Raw genomic sequence first — 23,521 nt, 5'->3', positions numbered from 1 at the left:
TTGAGGGCCCAGTCTTTCCTTTGTGCCTTTTTACCAGGATGAGGGTAAAACATTAAAAGTAGGGATTTGGTTTCAAAGCACTGTAGAGTTGCCTGGGTTTCAGTGCAATGACTGTCACATGGATCATGCAGCTGGTAACTCCACGTACATGGGGCATAGGCAGGAGGGAGTGTTTGCCATACCCTTGAAGGTAGAATTTCCCTGTAGATGGGGTGCAGCTGGCAAGTCGCAGTCAGATCTGGTTAATCTGTGCTCTGCTCATCTGGGACTGTGGAAGATTTACATGGTAACCGATCTTACAGTACCCATGGCAATTGGGGTACCTGCTAGCGCCTCTATAGTGAAGGCTGTGGCGTGTTTCCATCAACCTCTGCTTTTATGGGTTTGCAACTGAGCTGTAGAAACGATTCATGGGGAAGAAATTTGACATGCAGAACCTTGTTCCGTGATCAGTTTTTTCTCTCCCACTTCTTTAAACAAAATAAAATATATTAACATATCTTATGTTTTATGCTGTATGATAAGGGAGGGAAAATAAGAAGAAGGGCAGTTTATTGCTTTTGGGTTCTTTTGTATTTTTAGTACTTAAGTACAACTAAAATATAGAAAGAAATGTAACATTCCCTATTATAGGCCTCATCCAAAGCCCAGTGGGAAGTCTTTCCATTGAGTTCCAGAGCCTTTGGATCAGGCCCTGGGTGTAGTAGCTGAAGCTCTCTTGGTATTATGAATGAGCTTGAAGCATCTGAAAGTCAGAAACCATTGCAAGTGTAGTAATTTTAATATTGTGTGTTGCATAATATACACATGTGTATAAATGCTGTAATGGTGCCACCGTGCTAAAAAGTGTCGTGTCAGTGGTATTGTGATAGAGCCGTTGCAGTCTTGGATGAAAAAAAACTTTATTTTTAATGCAGATTGGTGCGATAGATAGTAACAGTGCTTAGAGATTCCGCTAGGAGTCTGACAAATACAGTGCTGTGAATGAACATTGTCTAAGCACATGAAACCATTGAATGACACCAGTTTCGGAGGGTTCCCACTTTGGACACCATCTCTGCTCCATGGATCACAATATTCCCCGTGAGCGATTACTGACGGGTTGCTTGGAGAATGCATCGGGGTGTGGTGAGAGGCTGGGCACACCTTAACCCACCTGGCTGGAAGCAATTAGTTTTCACTTTGCCCTTTTCCATGTGAGGGCAGCAGGCGTTTTTTAGTTCCTTTCTCTTTTTTGTGGTTCAGCTTTTCCTCCTTTTTAACATTCTATTTTAAATAAATAAAAATTAGGGGGAAAAGAACAAACAAAAAATGAATGGTGAAACCCAGCAGCCCAGCAACAGAAATGAAACCACAGAAAGCGAAGTTCAAATAATGCGAAGGAGCGTCTCATTTTAAACCCACAAGCAGAGTCAGAGTTTTCATTCAGAGTCTGGCCTAAACTGCCCAGTTGAAACTGCAGGGATCTTAAATGGTGGAGGACTTTATTTGTGGTGTTGTCCAAGCTTGGCACATAAGTTAAGGCTGGATGTGTAGCCTTTTCTGTCCTTACCTTTGTGAGTTTACATCTGTCCTGTAATGCTATTTGAATATAGGGTTTTAGTGGCTTATCTTTGTTGAGAGGAAGCTTTTTTTGTTCTTTTCTGAGTAAAAAATTAATATGCAAATTGATTGGGATAAAACGCATTTGAAGATATAGTCAGTGTTTTGCCTGACATTATTTTGTGACCATTTCCAGGCCCCGTAGAAAGCTGTGTGTGTGTGTCTTACATCGCTTTGGATTGATAGCTACGATACCGATCTTGTTCCGGACGATTTGTTAAACTAAAATCAGAAATACAGTTGAGTGAGAATCTTTGAATACTTTGGAACCCAATTACTACTGATCACGAGGGTTTAGTGCACCCAGAAAATGAAAAGTTGATTTTCTGTAACGTGAAGACTGCCAAAATATGAAAGAATACCAGATGTTACTTTAAAAAATACCAGTGCAGAATCCTTGGAAAAAGAGATAGAGTATAAATGAACAGACATATGTGGACGTAACTAATATTCAGATTTATTGTTGAATTGAAAAGAAGGAATTTTGAAAAATTTTAGCAGCTAACAACTAAAAGATACTTCGTCTTTTCCACCCAAGCATAGTCAGAACCCTTATCAAATGAAGAAGATTTGCTATATTTTCTGAAACAGCAGGGGAAAAAAATCCTATACATCAAAAAGATAATAAAGTTGAGATCCATATGTGTTTTTATTTATCAGTTACATATACCAGAGTTAAACCTTTGTAATTTGAGAGGCATATTTAATCTGAAAGCTGAACAGGGATGTTATATGAACCTGGTAACAGGCATTTCCCCCCCTCCCTACCACTTTTCCTTAATTCAATTCAGCTCTCATTTTTATTTTGTCTTTTGCAGGTCTTTGTCCCATCTCCCTTTAGTGTGTCTGTGTTTTAATATTTTGACACTCTGCTCCCATTTATAAGAATTCTAGCCAGAAATGGTACACATATTTCTTAAAGATCTTTTTCACAGTCCTTTTCGTTTGGCTCTAAAATTATATATATGCAATTGGTAATTAAAGGTGCAATCTTTCTTCAATATAAACAATATTGCTCAATGTTAGATCATTAATGGGAACAGAAGCACTAAATAATTATCTTTTGCATTCTGACATGCTGTTCACAGAAATTCACTCTCTCCCCAGCAATCTTTGTTCAGCACAGGGTTATGATTACATATTCACTATGGCATAGCATCTTTTCAGAAAATAAATTGGTAAATTAATTATGTAGCATTGTCTTCAAACTCCTTTTAAACTTAGATTAAGGGGGGGAAGTAATTAATGGTTTTCAGAATGTGTATTATGCCTAGAGTTTAGTTACCTTGTAGATTTATTTTGTTATAAGTTAGTAAATTCAGAGCCCTACAATATATATCTTCTGTCAATAGGATGTGACTTGCTCAGACATTTTTGTTTCATAGGATGCTAGTCCTGCTCTTACTACTGTAGATATACGAAGCACAGTATTTGTTCTCATTTTGCATACTCTAAGCCAGTGGCTCTCAACCTTTCCTGTCTACTGTACCCCTTTCAGGAGTCTGATTTGTCTGGTGTACCCCAAGTTACACCTCATGAGAAAAACTACTTGCTTACAAAATCAGTCATAAAAATACAAAAGTGTCTCAGCGCACTATTACTGAAAAATGGCTTACTTTCTCATTTTTACCATAATCGTAAAGTAAATCAATTGGAATATAAATATTGTGCTAACATTTCAGTGTATGGTATATAGAGCAATATAAACAAGTCATTGTCTGTATGAAATCTTAGTTTGTACCGACTTCGCTAGTACTTTTTACGTAGCCTGTTGTAAAACTAGGGAAATATCTAGATGAGTTGACGTCCCCCACCCTGGCTGAGAACCACTGCTCTGAGCTGGTTGTTGCAACCTGATGCAACTTGCGATACAGCTGGTGGAGGTACTAATCAGCAGTTTATCTTGTAAGGTGGAGGCAGGGGAGAAGCCTCCTCTAAACTTTTTCTGTGGCTCAGAATGTTCAATAACTTCCTAGTTATAAAGCATGTTTCCCCTGTTCCTTCATCCCTTTTTGTATACTTTTTCTGCAGCTTGCTATATATCTGGGCAAAACTCCCGTTGACTTCAAGGGAGGAGGATCCAATTCTATATTATGACATGCTGTTTGCCCACTGCTTTGAGAGATTTGCACGCCTTCCCTTCTCCAGGAAACTGAAAAACAAAGCACTGATGCTAATGTAGAACTTTTTCCTTACTATTCCCTACTCCAGGTTCAATGATGTTGTCTCTCTACTTGCTGATTTACATACTGCTAGTTCCCTGTGTACTGTTTGGGCCAAATCCTATACTCCTTTCTTAGGTAAAACTCCCTCAGGTAAAAGTCAGTGGAGATTTTTGCCTGAGTAAAGACTAAGGTTTGTGGGATTTGTCAGTTCGGCTGTAGAACAAACAAAACAAAACATTTTGCTCTAGAAGTGGTTTGTGAACTACAATTATTTTAGATGTATTAATTAGCTTAGAATACTTAGTGATTGATTATGAAACTAATAGAAATTACATGTTCCTTTGAAACTGACTTGGGTGATCCGATAAAGAAATATTTTCTGAGGCTGAAAGTTTTAAAGTAATTATTTGAACCCACACACTTTAATTCTCTATCAACTTAATAAGAAAACGTTCTGTAACCTGTAGAACCATACTGAAATTTGGTAGTAGAATAATGATCAGAAGATTTAAAGTCCAGCTAATATTCCTACATGGAAATAAGTGAGTTTCTCTCTCTCTCTCTTTCTCTCTCTCTCTCTCTTTGCAAATGCTTTTGAAAAGTCCCTGACTTGTCACCACAGGCCATATCACCTTACTCACATGAGTAGGTTAATGTAACTAGTGCTATTTGGCTGCCACTTAGCCTTGCTGCTGTCTATGTGTTTGGATAAGTGCTATTTGTGTGTGCCATAGGGAGCCCAACCGTGAATTCCTCAAAGCACCCAAACACCCATGGTAGTCAAGTGAGAGTTTTGAGTGTATAAGGATTGCTGGACTGGGCCTGTGCTGGATGGCAGGGAGATGCAGTAGGAATGAGAAGATGGGACAAAAAAGTAACCCTTTCAGAACGAAACTTGAGCATTGCAAAATGGCTCTTTGCTGATATTATTGCGATGCTGGCAGCAGTTAGAAGGAGCTGTCAGTAAAGCTACGTCAGGTCAGCCTATCATTTTGTTTCACAGACAGTCTTGGTTGCAAAATATATTGAAATCATTTTGGGGAGGGGAGGAAGATATGGAAAAGAAAAGAAAGATGCAACCAGGCTGTTTTGGCTGACCTCATGGTGCATCATTCAGATTCTATGAACATTCAAACCAATCTCTCTCTCCTCCCCACCCCCTTTCCCTCTTTCTTCTTGTCCATGTAAAGCAGAGGCTGACCATGTGGAAACGGTGCTTGCCGACGAAGATGAGAGCCTGGCAATAGCGGAGCCGGGTGGCATCAGCATCACCCCAGGTGGGACAGACCCCGATTTGTTAACCTGTGGACAGTGTCAGATGAACTTCCCCCTGGGAGACATCTTGGTTTTTATAGAGCACAAGAAGAAACAGTGCAATGGCACTGGTGGTGTCTGCTATGAAAAGAGCCTGGATAAGAGCAGCCCTCCCCCCTCCTCCCGCTCCGAGCTCAGGAAAGTGTCAGAGCCAGTGGAAATCGGGATCCAAGTCACACCCGATGAAGAAGACCGTCTTCTCACGCCTACAAAAGGAATTTGCCCCAAGCAGGAGAACATTGCAGGTACAGCATGTTTTACACTCAATCCACTACCTAGGTAATCTTTTAAAGCAAGCCCTCTAGAAAGTGCTATGAAACGAAGTCTTCAATAGCAGGTTTTTATAGGAGCCATTTGCCTGGAGCAACCTCACTAGTCAGGGCTGTGGCAATAATATTGACCAGTTTTTTAATATGGCAATACCTTTCTGTGAAGGGCCAGCTGTCAGTGAGAAACGACTGTTTTCAGTGTTTGAAGTTGGTCTGCTGGGATAGCTGTAGGTACAGCCTGTACACACAAAAAAAGCTTAAGTCTCAGGGTCAGAGAGGCCATTTTGGTGGTGTCTTCCCCAAGTCGGAAGGCAGATACCCAGGAAAGACAACAGAACATTACACACCTGGGAAATTCATCCCAGTGCAAAGGCCTTATGCAACACTTAAAGCCTGTGGAAAGGGCCAAATCCTGATCCCATTGAAATCAATGGCAATTTTCCCATTGATTTTAATGGGAGGAGGATTTGGTCCTGAGGAATAAAGTGGGGCTTACCTGGTATATAGGGCCTTCCTCACTCCCTCTGCAATGGGGTGAATTTCAGTCTCATTATCCAAATGACCTGCTGTTGGGGATGTGTTTACCGATGCCCTGTATATCCTGGATTTTCATAGGTTTAGGCGGAAAGGAAGGGAGCTATTCAAAAACATGCCCCAAAAGTGGTTTTTGAAAGTAGAGATGAACCCACGCTGGCCTGTGAGAGCAGATTACAAACATTTTCTTTTCTAAAATGCTTGAATTTCTTGGAGAAATTGGATGGGTAGATTAAAGCTGCCCTGAGGCCAGCACTTATTCGGCAGATCACGAGCGGTCTCGCTGACCAGGACATTACAGGGGACTGTATCTACCTGGATGAGCTGTTCTGAAACTTTTTCTGCAGCGTACATGGCACGGGAAAGCTTTTCTGTAGCATGAAGTATATAGTGTGTTCCTTTGCTCTGCACCTATGCTTCCCTCGGTTAATAAGCACACACTGCTTATGACAGTTATGTGACTTGCTCTTTCTCTTAGTGCGCGGGTTTCCTGTACTATCTCAGCATGGGATCTTGAGTCAAACTTGTCTTCCTGGTGGACTCCACTTTCTCCATCCAATACTGAAGAGCAACAGGATGTGGTTATTGCTTTCAGTATGCTGGTTTCCTTAGGAATTGCCATACTGGATCAGATCCGCTGGCCCAGTATCCCTTCTCTGCTAGTGACCACAGCACAACCCCACTGGTCGGTGAGTGTTACGTGTCCTCAGCAGGGCTTGATCTACAGAAAATGTGTGTCGGTTACATCTGCTAGCTATAGTGGCTGTCTGTTTAGTTTGAGCTACAGAGACTTATGCTTTTAGCAGCAGAGGCTGCTGGTTCAAGCCCTGGTATCTGCTGTTACATAAATGGGATTTGAACCGGTGTGCGCATCGGATGCTCCAGATGAGCTTTCTCTGTTGAGAGGAAGTATGTAACCGCTGCTGGTGTGTGCTATGCCGCTCGCCCTGTGACAGCTGCTATCTTGGCTGACACTGGAGAGCGAATCAGGGAACCTCCAAAGCCAAACACATGAGTCTCTATCAGACGATCTGAAGAGCCAGGCCCTGTAGCTAGGCATTGTAACAGACACATGTCTTCCCCTCAGTTAATGCACTTAGCCCCCAAGTTAGATCTTGAGCAGGTACTTTTCTGTCTTTCCCGTTGGAATGTGATTAGTCAGAACATGCTCTCGCCCCGTTTCCTCACAAGAGTGCCTTGGCTTTTGAAGTGGAGCATGTGAAGGTGGCAGGTTTTTGGGCATCAGAAGTGGCAGCATCATGAGCAGGTTGCCCTGTGGTAGTTCTCCCACCCATGATTTCAGTGATTCCAAGAGGCCCCTGTGCCTGCATTCCCTGGCAGATAGGGCTTCTTTGTGGTCTAATACCTTATTAAAGGGCCAGATCCCATTGAAATCAATCGATGGAGGCATTGACTTTGATGGGAGCAAGAGAGAGCTCAGAGTGTGCACTTGGCACCCGATTTTGCAGCCACTGAACCCATATTGCAAGGTGCTGAGCACTCTGAACAACCATTGACCTCCATGGGAGTCGAAGGCTTTTGGCACCTTGCAGGAGTTGCGTAGTGCCTGGCAGGATTGGGCCTAGAGTCTTTTCTGTAGCTGTACGTTTCCAAATGTCATGCCCAAATGTAATCCAAAAATAAAAAAAAAAAGCAAGCCAATCCAGAGCTCCTTATCTCTTTCACACTAACCTGAAGATCAAATGGAAATGTGTATGGGATAGTCTGAATTTACAAAAATAAAAGGGGTTTATAGATTGATTGGGATTTTCTCTGCACTGCACGCAGATAGGGACTCACCACTAAATACTGCGGTAATAATGCTTTCTCAATTAGGAACTGAACTCTCAGATAAAAAGGTAGTGTCCTTCTATTTTTTTAAATAGCAGAGGATAGTTTTCAATAGTAGGATAAAAGCCTCACATTACAGCCATGGAGGGTAGCCATGAAAAACCCACAGAAGTCATTCACTGGAAAGGCTTTAGTGGGATATACCAGGCCCCTTACTTATATTTCAATAGAAAGGCTTTCTGCATTAGCCAAGAAAATCAGAATCTCCATTTAACATAAAAGGTATTTCCCAGTGAGAGGCTGTAGAGCATTGTTGTTAGATTTGTTAAAAAAAAAGGCTAAATACGATTTCATAAAAGGGAAACTTAATCTCGAAGGCGGCTTTCCCCCACCCCTACCCCCTCCCGTTATTTTATTTTTTATTTTTGTGGGAATAATGCAGCAGCCTACAGTATTTTTACTTTGTATGTGACGAAAGATATTCTTAGCCCTTCTGCACGGTGACAGGAAGAATGAATTTTTTTATTCCACCAAGAAATATGTAAAATAATCCCTTAGAAGTATGGGGAGATATGTTTGTTCAAAGCATTTAAAATGCTATTTTAATCAAAGGCACAAAACACTCTACATGCTGTGTCAGCTAGAGGAGACCATTACATTTTAACAGCAAATCATGCTCCTTTTCCCCCGCTCTTAACCAGCCCCCCTCCACACACACTTTGAAACAAACTTTTTTTTTTATTAAATAAAAAGGAAAAGATTAAAGAATAAAAACTTCAGTAGCTCAAATGTATAAAGTAATTTAATATGGCGGAAGCATTAATTATTTTAGCTTAATTGAATTCAGAGGACTGCAATAGTTGCATTTTTGTAGACAAGCTCTGTTTATTATTTCTTTGTGTAGATTAACAGTAAAGGAAACATAGATAACTTTCAGTTATTTATTGTAAAATAAATGTGTCAATTCATGTGTAAAGCAAGCTGTTCAAAGATAATTGAGTCTTTATATTTGAAGAGAGAAACCAGAAATCACCCACTCGCCACTCCGGCTCCCTGAAATATGCTGCCACCGCTGCTGCCCTCAGATAGGTTTCAGCTACTCTCCTTGATCCCGTGTTGTTTTCATAGACCTTCTTATTCAGTCAAAATGATTTGTGTGGCCTTCTGCTGCGTGACTAAGCTGCACGACATTACAGCCCTCCATGGCTGAGCGTAGCCAAGGTAAGTCAAGCAACGAGCTTGGCTGAGCCACAGAACCCTCTTACTCTCTGCGGGCGTGGGTGTTTCCGCCGGAGTGCCAGGAGGCAGCGCATTGTAAAACTTTAATCCTAATTCAGGGTGCTCTGAAGTTGTGAGATTTTTTTCTTTTTTGGAATGGTTGGGTTACAAAGTTCCATATTGCAAATTTCCAGCTGGATTCATGGCCTCAATTACCAAAGCCCTGAATTTTGTTCTGTAACATTCCATGATTTAGCCAAGTTCTTCTTTCTTTGATAGACTCATGGATAGCTTTCTTTCGTTCTTTCTTTCTTCACAGCCAGGTGTGACTCCACTTAATATGCTCAATGAATCCTACTTGACCACATCACGGGTGGTTTTAGAATACTTGCATAGCTAACAAGAGCCAGTGGATCCTGGGGATCTGCAGGAGAGTATGTGTGTGTGTGCGTGTGGACGTGTGTGTGTGTGTGTGTGTGTGTAACACAAATCCAGAACATCTAGACTGCCATAGAAGAGGAGGTAACTTTGTCTCCTGAATCAGGATAGATTTAAAAGACCTTTTGATATTGAAATCTGTAGTGTTCTCTTAACTTGTAATTTGCTAGGCCAAACTTTGGCTGATCAAAGAGCTTTCTTTTTGTTATCACTGTCTATAAGGTATGCTTTTGAATGTTACATGGCCAGTGTAAAGACATGACTTGACTACAGGCAGTTTATTCTGCAAAATATTTGTTTATTTTAAATTGGCTAACCTGTTTAGAAACCCGTTCTCGCTCTTCTGCAGAAAGCACTGTATTAACAGATGCTTCAGATTGTTCCACAACAAAATGAAGCCAGGCCAGTGAATTAGCTAGGAGTTGTCAATCACTGTTGCATGTATTTTATAAATGTCAGTTGTTTTAGAAGAAGTACGAGAAATACAGTGGTGTTTTGTAGCTTGTCTTGCCTTCCCTGGATAGGTTCTGTGGTGTTTGTCTCTAGTTCACAAGTGTAGACCAGGAGCCATACATTTCCAGACAATGAGACCAAAACAACAGCAGAAATTCATTAAGACGGTGGAGTTAATTTCTGCAAAGACAGTGCTGGGAGTAGGAGTTAATTTGAATTCCTCATTCATCCAGTTCAGGCCACCAGTGCTGGGCTCCATCCATTATGGATTCAAACTAGATGTGCAAGGTGAAAAAAAACCCTCCTTGTCAAATGTGGGATTTAACTGCAACCCCTGCTCCACGAATGTGCATTTCAGGCTTTTAAATGGTAAAACTGCCTGTAGAGAAACTAAATAACCGGCATGTGCTGGAAGCCAGAGATAAACACTGCTGCAGGTTGCCATGAAATAGGCTATTTGATATATTTAGAATTGTTATTTTTCTCCAAATTAAGATTAGTTAAATCCATGTGTGTTGTGTGAGTGATTGTTAACTCAATGGCATGGATTATCCTTTTTTCAAATCATGACAGCTAATTATTATTGCTGTCTAGTCTGAGACATTCACTTACAATGTACCATTATGGGCCCGTGCACCCATATTAACTATAGGACTCAGCCAGCCATCACCATGCCTTAGTACGCCAGCGAAGGAAAATGGAAGCGGAGAAAACCTAGTTTGATCGCCCGTGATGTCAGACAGGTTGGGAACAGGTGGTCTGAGCAACACTGAGCTGGCATACGGTGCTGGAAACCAGTCAGCATTGGCTGATCTCTTTAGGAAGTCTGCTGTGGCACCTGATCCTACCACCAGTAGCTCTTCAATACAATAGCTGTAGCATGGATAATTTATCAGAGCAAGGAAAGGAGATGGCTAGAAATAGTGTTAAACAGGAAGAAAAGGCTTCCGAACTAAATGATATGAGGGCCTAAGAAAACCAGCTTACTGTAGGAATCTTTACCTTAGGCTTCTAGAGAAAACATTATGGGCTTGATTCTCCTCTCATTTTTGCTGTTTTCTCCTGGTGTAACTCCAGTGAAGTGACTGGAGTTACCTTAATGTACCCTGCTGTAAGACCAGAATCAGGAGCTATGATTTTATCAGACATTTATCAATATATTTTGCTAATTTGCATATCTAACGTTGGAAAACAGAAACCCCCCACCCCCAAGAAACAACAAAACAGCCCAGTCCTATCACCCCAAACCTGATGAGAACAGCGAGTGCAGTGTTGCAATGGTTTAAAGAACAAATCTTTTGCCTCTGGAGACCTCGGTGGAGGCCCTGACTTGGGTCACAAGGGGAAAAACAAGTTGAATGATCTCATCTTTGTTTGTGCACATCACCAAACGAGTGCAAAATAAAGCATGTTGGGGAGTCTCTTTAGTCCAGAATGGAGAAGCGAAAATCAGTCCTGAAGTGCATTCATACAGCAAAGTGAGAACAATTGCACAGTGCCTGCCTGCATTATTCCTTGCTCTCCCCAGTGCCATAACTGTGGTTCCACTCATCTGTCAGCTGTACACACTAATTCTGAGAGGGGAATTTCTCCAGTAGCAACTGCAGAAATATACTACAGCATTAAGGTTTTAAACCAATTTCTAACGGTGAGAGACCAGAATCAGGCCTATGTGAAAAAGGCAGATTATCCCACATCTGCCTGTTGTGGGGTTCTTACACTTTCCTCTGCAGTCTGGTGGTGGCCACTGTCAGTGACAGGACACTGGCTTAGATGGACCTTGAATCTGATCCAGTATGGCAAGTCTTGTGTTCCTAGAATAGATTTCTTATTGGTTCCTCTTTGGCAGGTTAGCTGCTCAAAAGTATAAAACTTTTTGCCTGGTTCAGTTTCCACCGCCGTTGGCTTGGTCAGGAATTGTAACTCTCCTAATGGATGGGTTTCCACTTCTAAACACAATGCAGAAGTTGTCCCTTGAGGGGACAGGAAAGTTAATGGGGGAAGTTCAGAGATGCTCTTGAGCTACTTTCTGCTATTGAAGTGGAATAGCCTGCAGTAGTCCATCCTATCAAAGCAAACAAGGAGGCCAAATCATACTCTCCTTACTCTGACAATGACTTCTCTTGATTTCAGTAGGGGCTACTGCTGAGAAAGATGAGAAGGATTTAGCCTGGATGGCTGAAATTTTGCTGTTTAGATATTTTGGAGCGAACATTTTTTTAAAAGGATACTGCTGTCTATGAATTTGAAATCTAGACAAAATAAAAAAAGTAATTTCTGGTAAAACATCCATCTCAGATTCTCCCTGACAACTTTTGTGGTTTTATAATCACATTTTCTTATATTTCATAAATGTTTTTGTCTCCTGTTGCATCATGATAGACCCACACAAACAACAAGGGAAACTGGCTATCTGACTGACTGGGCAGGAGGAACAGTGAAAATGATTACTCACAAAGGGCAGTACATCACTGTGTTACTCCACTTTCACAACAGGGTAACTGTTGAAACCAGTGGTGTTACACTGAGCTGAGTGGGATAACGGAGCAGTGACTCAAGCCCAGCATGCTGTCAAATGCACAAAGTAAAAAAATGAAAAAAACAGGAACAAATATAATTTTTCTCTCAAACTCTTTCAGTTACAGTTATCTTGTGACTATGCTAGGTAAAACTTTTTCAGACAGAAATGTGGTTTTTTTTCAACTTGGAAGAAGGTCCTACTGTACTGGAGGTCAAGTTCTGTTCTGATACTGATGTAAATCTCGAGTAATTCCTCTGTGACGTTGGTGTCAGAGCAGTATTTGCACATTTTTTTTAAAAGCAGTGGGCTTGAATCCCCCTCATTTACATCAGCTTTACACTGGTATTACTCTTTTAATTTCAGTGGAATGACTCCTGATTTGCCCAGGACTAAGCAAAATCAAAATCTCCCCCCATGAAAATGTTTCTCTGCCTTCATTGGGACCTCTTTTACAGTTACATCGGGCGTGTGTATGAGACAAGTGAGCATGTCTGATAATTATTACTACTGACAGGTTGATAGATTTTTAATGACAATATGATGGCAAAAGATGAACAAGTGCTGGTCATCCAATCATAAGTCATTTTCCTGATGTTCTTGCAAAAAAACAGTCCATTGCAAAATAAAGACTTACCCAGTAATTATTAAAACCTGCTATGGCATTTGTTACTGCATGGAAAATAATAATAAAAATACTTGGTATGATTAGTGGAGTATTTGATCGTAGAAGTGAGTTTGCTGAGGAATTAGAGGCTGCGCTGAAACCTAGTTGGAAAGGACATTTACAGGCAGACCTTGTGTTGTAGAAAAGCCAGCCTGCAAGTACAAATTATTGGACTGTTTGAGAATGATGGATGATCAATAAAAGCCACGGTTATGGTTTTATGATAAATAAGTAAATAAAAATAGATGCTCCTTTGCCTTTGCGGGACAGGACTGCTGTACCACAAGAGTAGGCTCCCATCATGTCTTGTGGAAGAGTGTTATGATTTCTCAGTCCATGTCTGAACTTGTGCTGCCTGAACACACCGTGACCAAATCAGGTCACCGTGACACAGGTTGCCCTTTCCTAGGGTGTCTGAGATTGGAACATTTTTCTATTGTAGCTAAAAATCATGAAGTAATCATACATTTTGTACTAGAAAGACTTAGATTTCTGTGTCATGTCACCTCATCTCACTCAGAGGGCATTGATTTTAGGCTGAATTTCAGACCTGCGAGCATGTAGACGAGTAGGGAGTTGGGGGTGGGGAGGGCAAGAAGCAGAAGAAAAAAAGTCATATATATGAAATGGCGTTGCTTAATTGACAAGGCTGGAAATAAATCCAGAGCCCCAGAGAAACTGAGTAGTTTGCAGTTTGAGAGACGAGCACGTTGATTTCAAGCAAAAGCATCCGTCTTTAGCATCACTTCTTGTCCCCATTCCCTCCCACCTTCAGATTGGTAATCGGTGGGCTGTGCTGTATAAATCTTTAGAAAAAGTGGGTGGGGTATCTGGGGACTTAATGTCTAAGCTCAGGAGCTAAGCCGGAAATCCCAGAGATGTAATGAAAACAAAACGGACTTTTCACTCGCGCTGTGGCATTCTGGCAGTGAGAACGCTTTCGTGAGCCAATGTTTTCATTGTAGGTTTTCTCGAGAGAAGTAGTGGAAACGAATCGTTAACCCCTTAACAGGAATGAACGTGGTTGCAGCAGATGCAAAGCATTCTTGGCTCTCAGTTGGCATGTTGGAGGGCTCCGGGTGGGTGAGGAAGTTGGGAGGAGACGCCACTTGTAAGAAATTTAATAATCTTAATGGCAGATGTGAAGTGGTTTCTTGGTGGTTGCTATTTTTTTCTTTTTTCATTTTGCATGTTTGCCTTTGCAGAATATTTGAGCATGCTCAGCACTAACCATTGCTGAGTCCAACATCTCGGGACCTTCAGTATTGTGTTCTTGTGCTCGTTAGCGTATATCTTGAGCGAGAAGGGTGGGGGACACTGCTTGTTGGTCTCTCAGCAGGGTCATGAAAGTCACAGATGGAAAAGACCAAGCTGTTGATCCTTGTCCCCTTTGCAAGAGCAGGGTATCTCTATCTATTGCATCCTTGACAAGATTACAGGACCAAGGACTTCCATAAGAACACATTAGCAAAAAGAGGATTTTTTCCGTCAGTAATTAAGCTAATTTACCTTAGCAGCTGGTTTTTGTGAAGAAATCATTCCCCCCTCTCAGCTGATTGTACTGCATTTTATTTTGATATTTTCTTTCACCTTTTGATCACGGGTGGCACTTACCATACCGCTCTCTCTCTCCAGTCTCTCATTAGGGTCTTTTATCTGCATTTATTCTTGCAAACAGTGTGGCGCATCAGACCCTTTTCTAGCTAGAGAGCATCTCATCTAGCCTTTAGAAACTTGCAGAGCAATTAAAATCATTAGACATCTCATTCCTGCTGTCCTAGATCCTCCTGTCCAACCTCGCCATGCAGGTTCTTGTAAGCTCCGTCAGTGCCATGCATAATTTGGGCATAATTGCACTGCTGCTGCAAGGGGGCTGTTCCTCTGCAGCTGACCTTGGTCAGTGCGTCTGGCCTCTGAATAGATGTTCGCCTGCTTTCTTTCCACTTTGACAGCTCCCCCCCTTCTCCTCTCCACACTCTTGCCCAGCCCACGCCTCGTCTGTTCTCATTCGATACACACCAAAGTGGAAAGGTATTCGTGACGAAAACTGCCTTTGCAAGGCACAAGGGCGGCTGGCGGACGGAGCATTCCAGCTTGCTCTCTCTCTCTATGTGCTTCCCTTTGGAACATTTGAAAAAAGACTAAACGTTATTTAATAAATGACTCATCTGGATTTTTACACCAAGCTGATGTTTTTTACTGGTCATTTAAAGAGGGCGGGGTGATGGGGGAGGAGCGGATACAGTAGAATAGCAAACAGGGATTAAACTGCTAGTCTCCTTTTAAGACATTTATTATTTTCAGAGTCAAACTCGTAGCCAGCTGATATAACTGTAAAAGTTGCTGTTTGCATTATTTGCTAGGAATCCTGAAATATTCGATTATAGCTGCTATTATTCTGCGCAGACAAATCCAGATTAGAATTTAGCATTTACTTGTTTTGTTTTATTTATTAAAAGGACTCTCTGCTAATTTTTTCCCTCTTAACCACCCCCCCCTCCCATTTTCTAGAGTTCCCTGTTACTAGCTCATAAAAAGAGTTTGAAACTGAAGTGAAGTTTCCGGAGTAAGGTTTGCTTTTTCTTTCACGCCCCCTCCCCGCCGCCCCATGGTGGTAGCTAGACTTGGCCCAGTGCCAACCTGTCTTTCATCAAGTAAAGAGCCATTCCAAGTTGAAATTTATAGAGCAGAGTCCAGGTTCAAGGGCTGAAGCCCGCCAACCGCTCCAGCCTCTTTGTTACTGATTAATTCTGCAAGCAGTTCAGCTGGTTTGCTCACTTTTACCTCCTCTTCACAGTGCTGCTGCATTGCTTCCTAGGCAGCAAGCGGTGGCTGCAGCTGCTTCACCCCCACTTTTCAGCAGCGATTCCCCCGTCTCTGCTTCATTGTTTTAACCACTTGAGGGCTGAGTTGTACAACGATGTCTTTACACTAAAAAACAAAATTTCTCTGCCTCCTGTTATTTTACCACAGCTAGTTTTAAGTGTCTGGGGCTTCCCCTTTCACATCAACTTCCATTAACAACTGCTTCTTGGAAGCATTTGGACTCAAAGTTCCCATGCTTTAATTAATATATTCAAACGCATGCAGCGGGGTGAAATAGTTTCTTTCAGCTTTACCTGCAAAGGATGTTTCCTGTCACAGCGAGCAGTTTCCTGCATGGCAGGGTTTTAAAGAGGGACCTCGAGGTGGGAAAGGGGCATAGGTCCAAACAGCAGCAACAGAAGGACAACTGCAGAAAGGTAGCTTAAAATGGTTATGACCCCAATCCTGCAATGACGTTAGTGTGAAAACCTGGCCCTTGTGAAGTCAATGGGAGCTTTGCCATCAGCTCCAGTGGGGCCTCAGTTTCATTCTTAGCGTGCACTTAGCTTTCTGAATGTGAGCAGCGTCAATGAATTCACTGGGATTACTCGTGCATAAAGCTAAGCACGTCCATTAAGTGTTTGCAGGATTTCTGGCTTGCGTTCATATTTTCAGCCCAAGTGGACTGTGTGTGGGAAATGCATGGGGGTAGATAAGGAAGCTGTAGCGGGGCCGCCATGTTTAAGCGCCCTGGGGAAAACCCTGTGCTGCTATTACAAATATCCGAGGACTAACGTGTTGCGAATTGTGACACGATTAAGTTCTTAAAAGTATCCCAAGAAAATAAAAGACTCGGATGAATGGCTGGAGATTCATACCTGTTTTTCACTTCTTTTTGTCTTTTACATTAATCAGAAATAAAATGGGGTGTAGGTGGTCATTTTGTTGTGGGTCTTCTTTACCCCCAGGCACGAAGAAAAAAAATGTCTACTTTAAACTAGTAATTTAAGGAACTCAAAAGTCCTTAAAGAATCCCCCACCCAAAAAACCCAACCCCCACCACCAACCCCAAAACAGTAGCTGTCTGAATCCCCTGTATGCATCCTTATAATGAAGCTCTTAAATTCTTGTTTAAACGTTTCCCCAAAGCTGTTCCTTAGGAAATAAAAAGGTACCCTGTTTGCCTATAGCAGATTAAAAGTTTTCCTTCAATGCGACAGCTTCTCAAGTCTAGCGTCGGAAGCATGTCTCTATTTTATGATATTGTGAAACAGGTCTGGACCAGACACAATGCATTTAACTAAGAGAGAACAAGGTAGAATTTGTGGGTTTTTTATTTTTATGGGGTATAACCAGAGGCCTTTTCTGTGTCTGTCTGTCTCTTAAAACTTTTAAGTTTACAAATGACAAGCACATGTAAACCACACTTGAAAATTTATTAACAAATAGTTCACCTTAAAAATCTAAAGTTCGGCAAAACTGAATTTTTTTTAGTCTAAGGACTGCTCTCTTTAATGACCTGGCAGAGAAATCTGAAGATGGCTTTTTTTTCTTTATAAAACATTTATAATTTCAGCACTGGAAAGTCAAACACGCACAAACTCTAAGAAAGCTTTCACATCTGTCTCAGCCTGTGTGCTGATTCCCGGGGGTCCCATTTATAACAATCTAACAAGATAGAATCTGCCTTTGAATATCAGTAAATATGGCTAAAGATCACAAAACTGTACTCATAATTGTTCGAGACTAAAAGGCAGAATATAGTGTTTGATTAATGTTTATGGTACAGGGTTTCTTTGCAGAAAAAGATAAATCACTTAACCAACCTCCCCTCCCCCAACCACCCTTCCCCCATTTTTGCAGCGTTCATCGTTTAGGGACATGTGCTTTATTTTAGATTTTGAAGTTGATCAAGGGTGCCTAATTGTATGGGGGAATTTTTCTTGAAAGAGAGGCATTATGTGATTTCACTGATACTGTACAGGATCTGGTTTATTTACTGGGATTTATTTACCACCAAAAATTATCCGTCAGTGTTCCCTCTAGGTCAGGGTACGTTGGCAGAGGAAGTCTGGCCTGATACTGTCCTTGCTGGATCTTCCCAGCGGACTTCAGTCTCCAGAGCTCTGGATCAGACCCCTAAAATTGACTAAATATATCCATTGGGGGAAAAATGCATAGAAATGATCATAAGAGATCATGAGCAAGGACACTTGTTTGTGTTTGAAGGGTTAGTGTTTGTCATCTAAGTGCTTATATTGTTGCAGTCTGTACAGCTGTCATCAAAGGTTCCGATTTGTTCAAAGGGATAGAGAACTATAGCATTAGTTACGTGGGGGTGGTATTGTACCATCTTGCATTCTGTCCCTCTTCTGCTTTTTTCAGTGCCTCTCTAGGGATACCTGGAAACTGATTCCCATTGTCTCCACTGCTCATCTGGAATGCTGTATTATTTAGGGGAGAAATGCAACATCTATCTATCTATCTATCTAATCTCTGCTAGTTAGCTCTTCTGAAAATCTTCTTAAAACGGTAATAGGGACTTTAAAATAATATATTTATTGGTGTTTAAAATTTTTTGGCATTTCACAGAGGGATTGAGAAGAGGACTCAGAACTCTCCTCCATTATAAATGCAGCTCTAGATTCCCTTGAACTGATTTGATGAAGTGGCAAAGATGGTTTGCCCTCCAGAGATGCTGTATATGCAAAGAGGTGGATAGGTTTGTGCAACAGCATGTACGAATGTATATTCAGTGCTGTTCTCCCTCACACGCTTCTGCCTGTGCAAACACAGGCTCTGGGCCCTACCAGCAAAAAGTCTGCCTTGAGGAGTTGGGGGTTGTAGCCTGGCAAAGGCTAGAGGCTGCCTGTGCAGCCCAGGAAGTGGGAGAAGCCTGCTGTAGATGGGGTGTGGCTAGGATACCCAGCAAATGAGCTGGCTGATCCATGGTGAATTTAACAAAGAGAAATGAGTGTTCTAGAGAATTAGGGTTAATGTGCAGAGGTAAAGCCTGCAGGGCAAGAGGTGAAGATTGTTTTTTATTGGGAGAGACCAATGTGACCCTTCTGGGTGAAATGGTAACTAGTATGCAAAGAACCTTCATAGGAGAAACACCTTCCCCAGTATGCAATTATGTGGGAACCTTTGCATTTTGAAAATCATGCTTGAATATCGCTGCTTAGCACTTGCAGCCACTAGGATATATTTGCTGATGTGGCTACGACCCAGGCAGTTCCACCAGTGGTAGCAGTTATGGAAGCTCTTGTGCAGAGATTTCCATCCAACCGCCAGCGGTTTAAGCTCAGAGCAGGATTACTTGGCTTTATGCTTTAAAACACTGGAGGCCATTGGTCCTTTCTCTGCACTACAGCTGTCCCTGATGTTTTTGTAAACATCTAGCGAGCACCAGAGTGTATGGTGCTTCTTCCCTTCCAACTCTTTACAAACGTCAACAAATCATGGATGACTATGTGAGGAAAGTATTTGCATCCCCATTTTATAGACGAGACAGAAAGATGGTAATGGCTTGACTTTCAGAGGTGCCTCCTCATGGAGTGAAATACAATGGGAGCCGCAGGTACTCAATACCAAAAGTGACATGTCCAAAGCCACAGAAGGCAGTGGGTGTCAAAGACAGGATTAGACCTCAGGAGTTCCTGGCCTTCAGTTTTGTGCTCACGCTGCTAGACCTGTCTGCATGTTTTGCTATTTTTGAGCAGCAAGACCATATCCCGTCCAGGTTTTAGTGCTGTTATTGTGAAAACATTCCCCCTTCCACACACACATCTCCCCAGCACATGTGAACACAGGTAAAATCAAAGACTGAAGTTTAAGACCCTTTCTCTCCTTCCCCCCTTGCAGCCCTTCCACTGGTTACATGTATAGGGTGAATGCTGGAGGGGGCTTGAGGTGTCACTTCTCAGTGGCACAGCATTGTTGCTGCTGTGGGCCCAAAGCCAAAAGATGGTTGCTGCTACTTAATTGAATAAGGATCTAAGTAAATTTTCACTTGGCACCTTCAGCAGTCAAAGAAAAAAGGAATATTTTTTCAATCAACAGTAATTTTTCTTGTAGCTGTGGGCTAGATCCTGCTTCTATTGAAAACACTGGGAATCTAGCCATTAAGTTCAGCAGGTGCAGGATGGGATTCTCAGCTCAACCACGTAGACTGGTCCAAAGCTTGAGTCAGAATTCCTGCACTGTAGATACCCACAATTCCTGTGCTAAGGGAGAAAGGAAAAAAAAAAAGAAAAAAGAAAAGATCTGTGGCAAAATCGTGCGACGCCCACGTAAATATTGTTTGTATGAATTGGGTCCTTCATCTTTTGTTAGCAGCAGCTTGTTAATTAACAGCAGATTAGTGCTGCTTTCTTCTGACACATGAATATATTTTGGGTTAGAAAATACTTGTACTCAATAAAACTGGGTGACTGAACAATTCAGAAAGTACTAGCGAAGCTCTGTAATGGATTCCCTTTTTATCCCTCCACACCCGCCCCCCTCCTTCCTTCTTTAAATGCAAGCAGATTTCTGCAGTCTAGTGCAGAGGAGACACGTTAAACACAGCTAATAAATCATGTTTACTCTTGGAGTTCTTGGTAGTGAAAAATCTATTGGCTGTTTTTACTTCCTTATTTCTCAGCATTTGCTTCCTACCTGTTTTTGAGTGAGTGCCCAGAAATAGTAGTTTTGTCAAAGGAGTGGATTTTGCCAACCAGCAGTTCGCTCTGCCAAGTAAGCTGCTGGATTGCAAAACCCAGTGACACTGAGCTACCTCCCCCTGCAAGAAATGAGGCTGTAGAATATCGGTATTAAAACCTGCAGTATGGGGAGATGTAACTAGATACTAGCAGTTTGTGAGATCAATTTAAGGAAATCAGAACATATATTACAGAAGCTTTTTTTTTTTTTTAAAGCAAACTATTTGTGATTGTGAAGGAGAAAGGACTGACGATAGCAGTAATAGGAACCAGACATTTTTCTCTTCCCTTAGTCATTCCCTGTCCCACATCAGGATAGGTATGGATATCGTTTCAGTGTTTTTTTCCTCCCTCCAGATACCCTCTCAGATGCGAGGGAAAGGTGACTAAGCCTTTATTTTAACTGAGTTTTGACTCCATCCTCTCCTCATGTGCTCTGCTGTTGTGAAGGAAGCGGGGTGTTTTTCTTTTTGTTACTGTGCCTGTTAGGGGTAGGAGTGGTGGCTGCCATTCCATTTCCTTTTGGATTCCAAATGGCAGGCCAAGGGCTTGATCTTGCAATCTGTCTTTACTTAGGCAACACTTCCACTGATTTTGACAGGGGTTTCACCTGAGTAAGGACTGTAGAATGGGGCCTGAGCTCACACCCTAGAAGTGGAAGGTAAGTCCCTTCTTCACAAAGACATACAGGGCCATATTCATCCGTGGTGCTGCTCCATTGTAGTCAGTGAACTACGTCCTCTAGAGATGCCCAAGCATGCCTATGTCTCCAGACTGTGGGCCCAATGCTGCATAATCAATGTAGGCAAAGCTCCCTCTGATTTGGAATTGAGATTATTTTAACTGTAGGGCATGATCCTGCAATCTTTTATGCCAGCAAAGTTACTGTTGAAACCAATGGGAGCTTCACAAGAGTCAGCGCTCTTGTGAGTTTTACTCAGGCTAGGTCTCCGCTACAAAATGTACGTTGGTATAATTATGTCGCTCAGGGCTGTGAAAAATCCACCCCCATGAACGACACAGTTATACTAACCTAACCCTGGTATAAATAGTGCTGTATTGATGGGAGAGCTTCTCCTGTCGACATAGCTACTGCCTCTCATGGAGGTGGATTAACTAGGCTGTTGGGAGACGCGCTCCCATCGGCGTAGTAGTGTCTTCATTGAAGCATTACAGTGGTGCAGCTGTATTAAGTGTAGCGCTACCCTCAGTTTGATTGAAAAACTAGAAAAATACTCCTTTCCTTCCCTCCAAGGCCTCAAATGCAGTTCTTTGGTCACACTGGTCGGGCCTGACCCTTCCCCCATGGGAGCCTGTGGAAGTTTTACCTTCGATTTCAGTAGGAGTGGTATCACGCCCTCCATGAAAATAGAATTTCTGTGGTGTACCTAAAAATCCATCATTGTAATATCCACCCCAGGGTGGAGGCTCCTATGAGGCCCTTTCTAGCTGGTGAGTTTTTTGGGGAGAGCGTACAAAGTGAGCAGCCACTCAGAGGGGCGTCCATTTTCTGTGCATGCTTGTTGAAGCAGAATAGGGGTGATACTGGGAGCAAGCTGGAGTCAATGGCTGGGAACACAGCACACTGGAAGGCTGTGCCCTGTCCATCGCTGGGAGACGGTGAATTCCATATTCCCACTCCCAACTCAGTTCACTGCACAGAGCCTGTTAACTCAGGCTTTGTTCTTACACCTTAAATGAGCTCATTATTCGCAGTAGATTATTACTGTAAACAACCACATGTCCTGAGAAGCCAAATTAATTTTTTCCTTTGCTTTACTAAGTCCAGAAATGCCTGATCAGTTTCAGAATGGGAGGAAAAATAAAACAGAATCAAAGTTTGTATGTTATGATTCCTTTAAATTTCTGGTGGGAATACTCTGCGATCAAAATGATATTTCCATGAGGCTTTTGCTGCCAGTTTGTTTAATTACATTAAACAGTGGTATAAACCTCAGCAGAACAGAAACCTCTCTTACAGCCAGTAGAATATTAAATCATAAGGAATAATGATACTAGTGTTAACTGGTTATAACAATCATTATCAAATTAGTGCTCTAAGGTGTTACTTTGTTTTGCCACTGCTGATATGCGAATACATTTTGCCTGATCACCTGTTAAAAGACTGGAAAATGGATTGAATTCTGTTACAGAAAAATCAAGAAGTTGTTTTAAGTGATACATCAGAACACAGTTTGTGATTTCGCAGTCTTGATTCCACTCATCCTTTAAGGAAATGTTCACAATATGTATATTGAAATGCCATCTACATCCAGAAAATCAGGGTTAAAAGGACTACTTTGTTGAAACTAATTACAGGGTGGTTCAATTTTTGTAGTCAGTGACATTTCAGAAACTTGTCTTGAAACCAAAGAGGCCATAGAAAGATTTTGTTATAGTGTGATACAAAGCAGTGAGCTCCAGTTTGAGTATATAGACAGTTTCATTAAAAACAAAACAAAAAAATCCACTGGCATTTATTTTACTAGGATAATAAAGATGAATTGACTATAATTTCTTTATGCTGAACATGGCTAAAATGGTGGTCTTTTGCTTGCCCTCGTAAACATCCTTCTTGATACAGTAAATCATTTTGGCTTCAGTTTCAGACAGACATACTAAGAAAGGGCCTGATTTGGCTGTACTCACAGTGGGACTACTTGCAGAGTAAGATACTACTCAAAATGAGTAAATGACGTAGAATCAGGCCCAAAGAGAATATAATTACAGCGGCATGTCCTGTGGTCAAATGGTTCTTGCTTTCTCAAGGCTGAATTTGCTGTTATCCTTCTGCACCGGTGGTGAGGAACAAGGGTTGTTTCTTGATTGTGCTACTCTTTTACCTTCCCAGATGGAATTTGATCATCCAGTCTTCATTTAGTCAACATTCCTAAAGAGTCTGCTGCTGCTCTGATTGAAGCACTGGGCAAAACTATAATTGATTAATTTATATAACACCAGGATTGGGTCCAAAATTTGTAACACACAGCTTCCTTTTGCAAATAAAATTTGATTCATTCCTCGATTATTTCACCTTTTAAAAT

The 23,521-nt window shown here is 41.7% G+C and overlaps 1 protein-coding gene across 7 annotated transcripts in view; it reads left to right on the top strand.

Moving 5' to 3' along the window:
- BCL11B (BCL11 transcription factor B) overlaps positions 1 to 23,521 on the top strand; it is a 101,823-nt gene that overhangs the window by 9,685 nt on the left and 68,617 nt on the right. For 3 of the 7 annotated variants that reach the window (XM_084631494.1, XM_084631490.1, XM_084631491.1), the window contains exon 2: positions 4,961 to 5,326. The exons of 1 other annotated variant lie outside the window; for it this stretch is intronic. In XM_084631494.1, the coding sequence (XP_084487620.1) occupies positions 4,961 to 5,326 (366 nt within the window). Of the gene's footprint in view, positions 1 to 4,957; positions 5,327 to 23,521 lie in introns of all 7 variants that reach the window. 3 more of the 7 variants (XM_084631493.1, XM_084631489.1, XM_084631492.1) reach the window with 1 other exon arrangement.

This window comes from Lepidochelys olivacea, assembly GCF_965140295.1.
Source record: "Lepidochelys olivacea isolate rLepOli2 genome assembly, chromosome: 6".
Classification (NCBI taxonomy): domain Eukaryota; kingdom Metazoa; phylum Chordata; order Testudines; family Cheloniidae; genus Lepidochelys; species Lepidochelys olivacea.
Note: the sequence above shows the minus strand (reverse complement) of the source record. Positions and strands in the feature narration are given on the sequence as shown.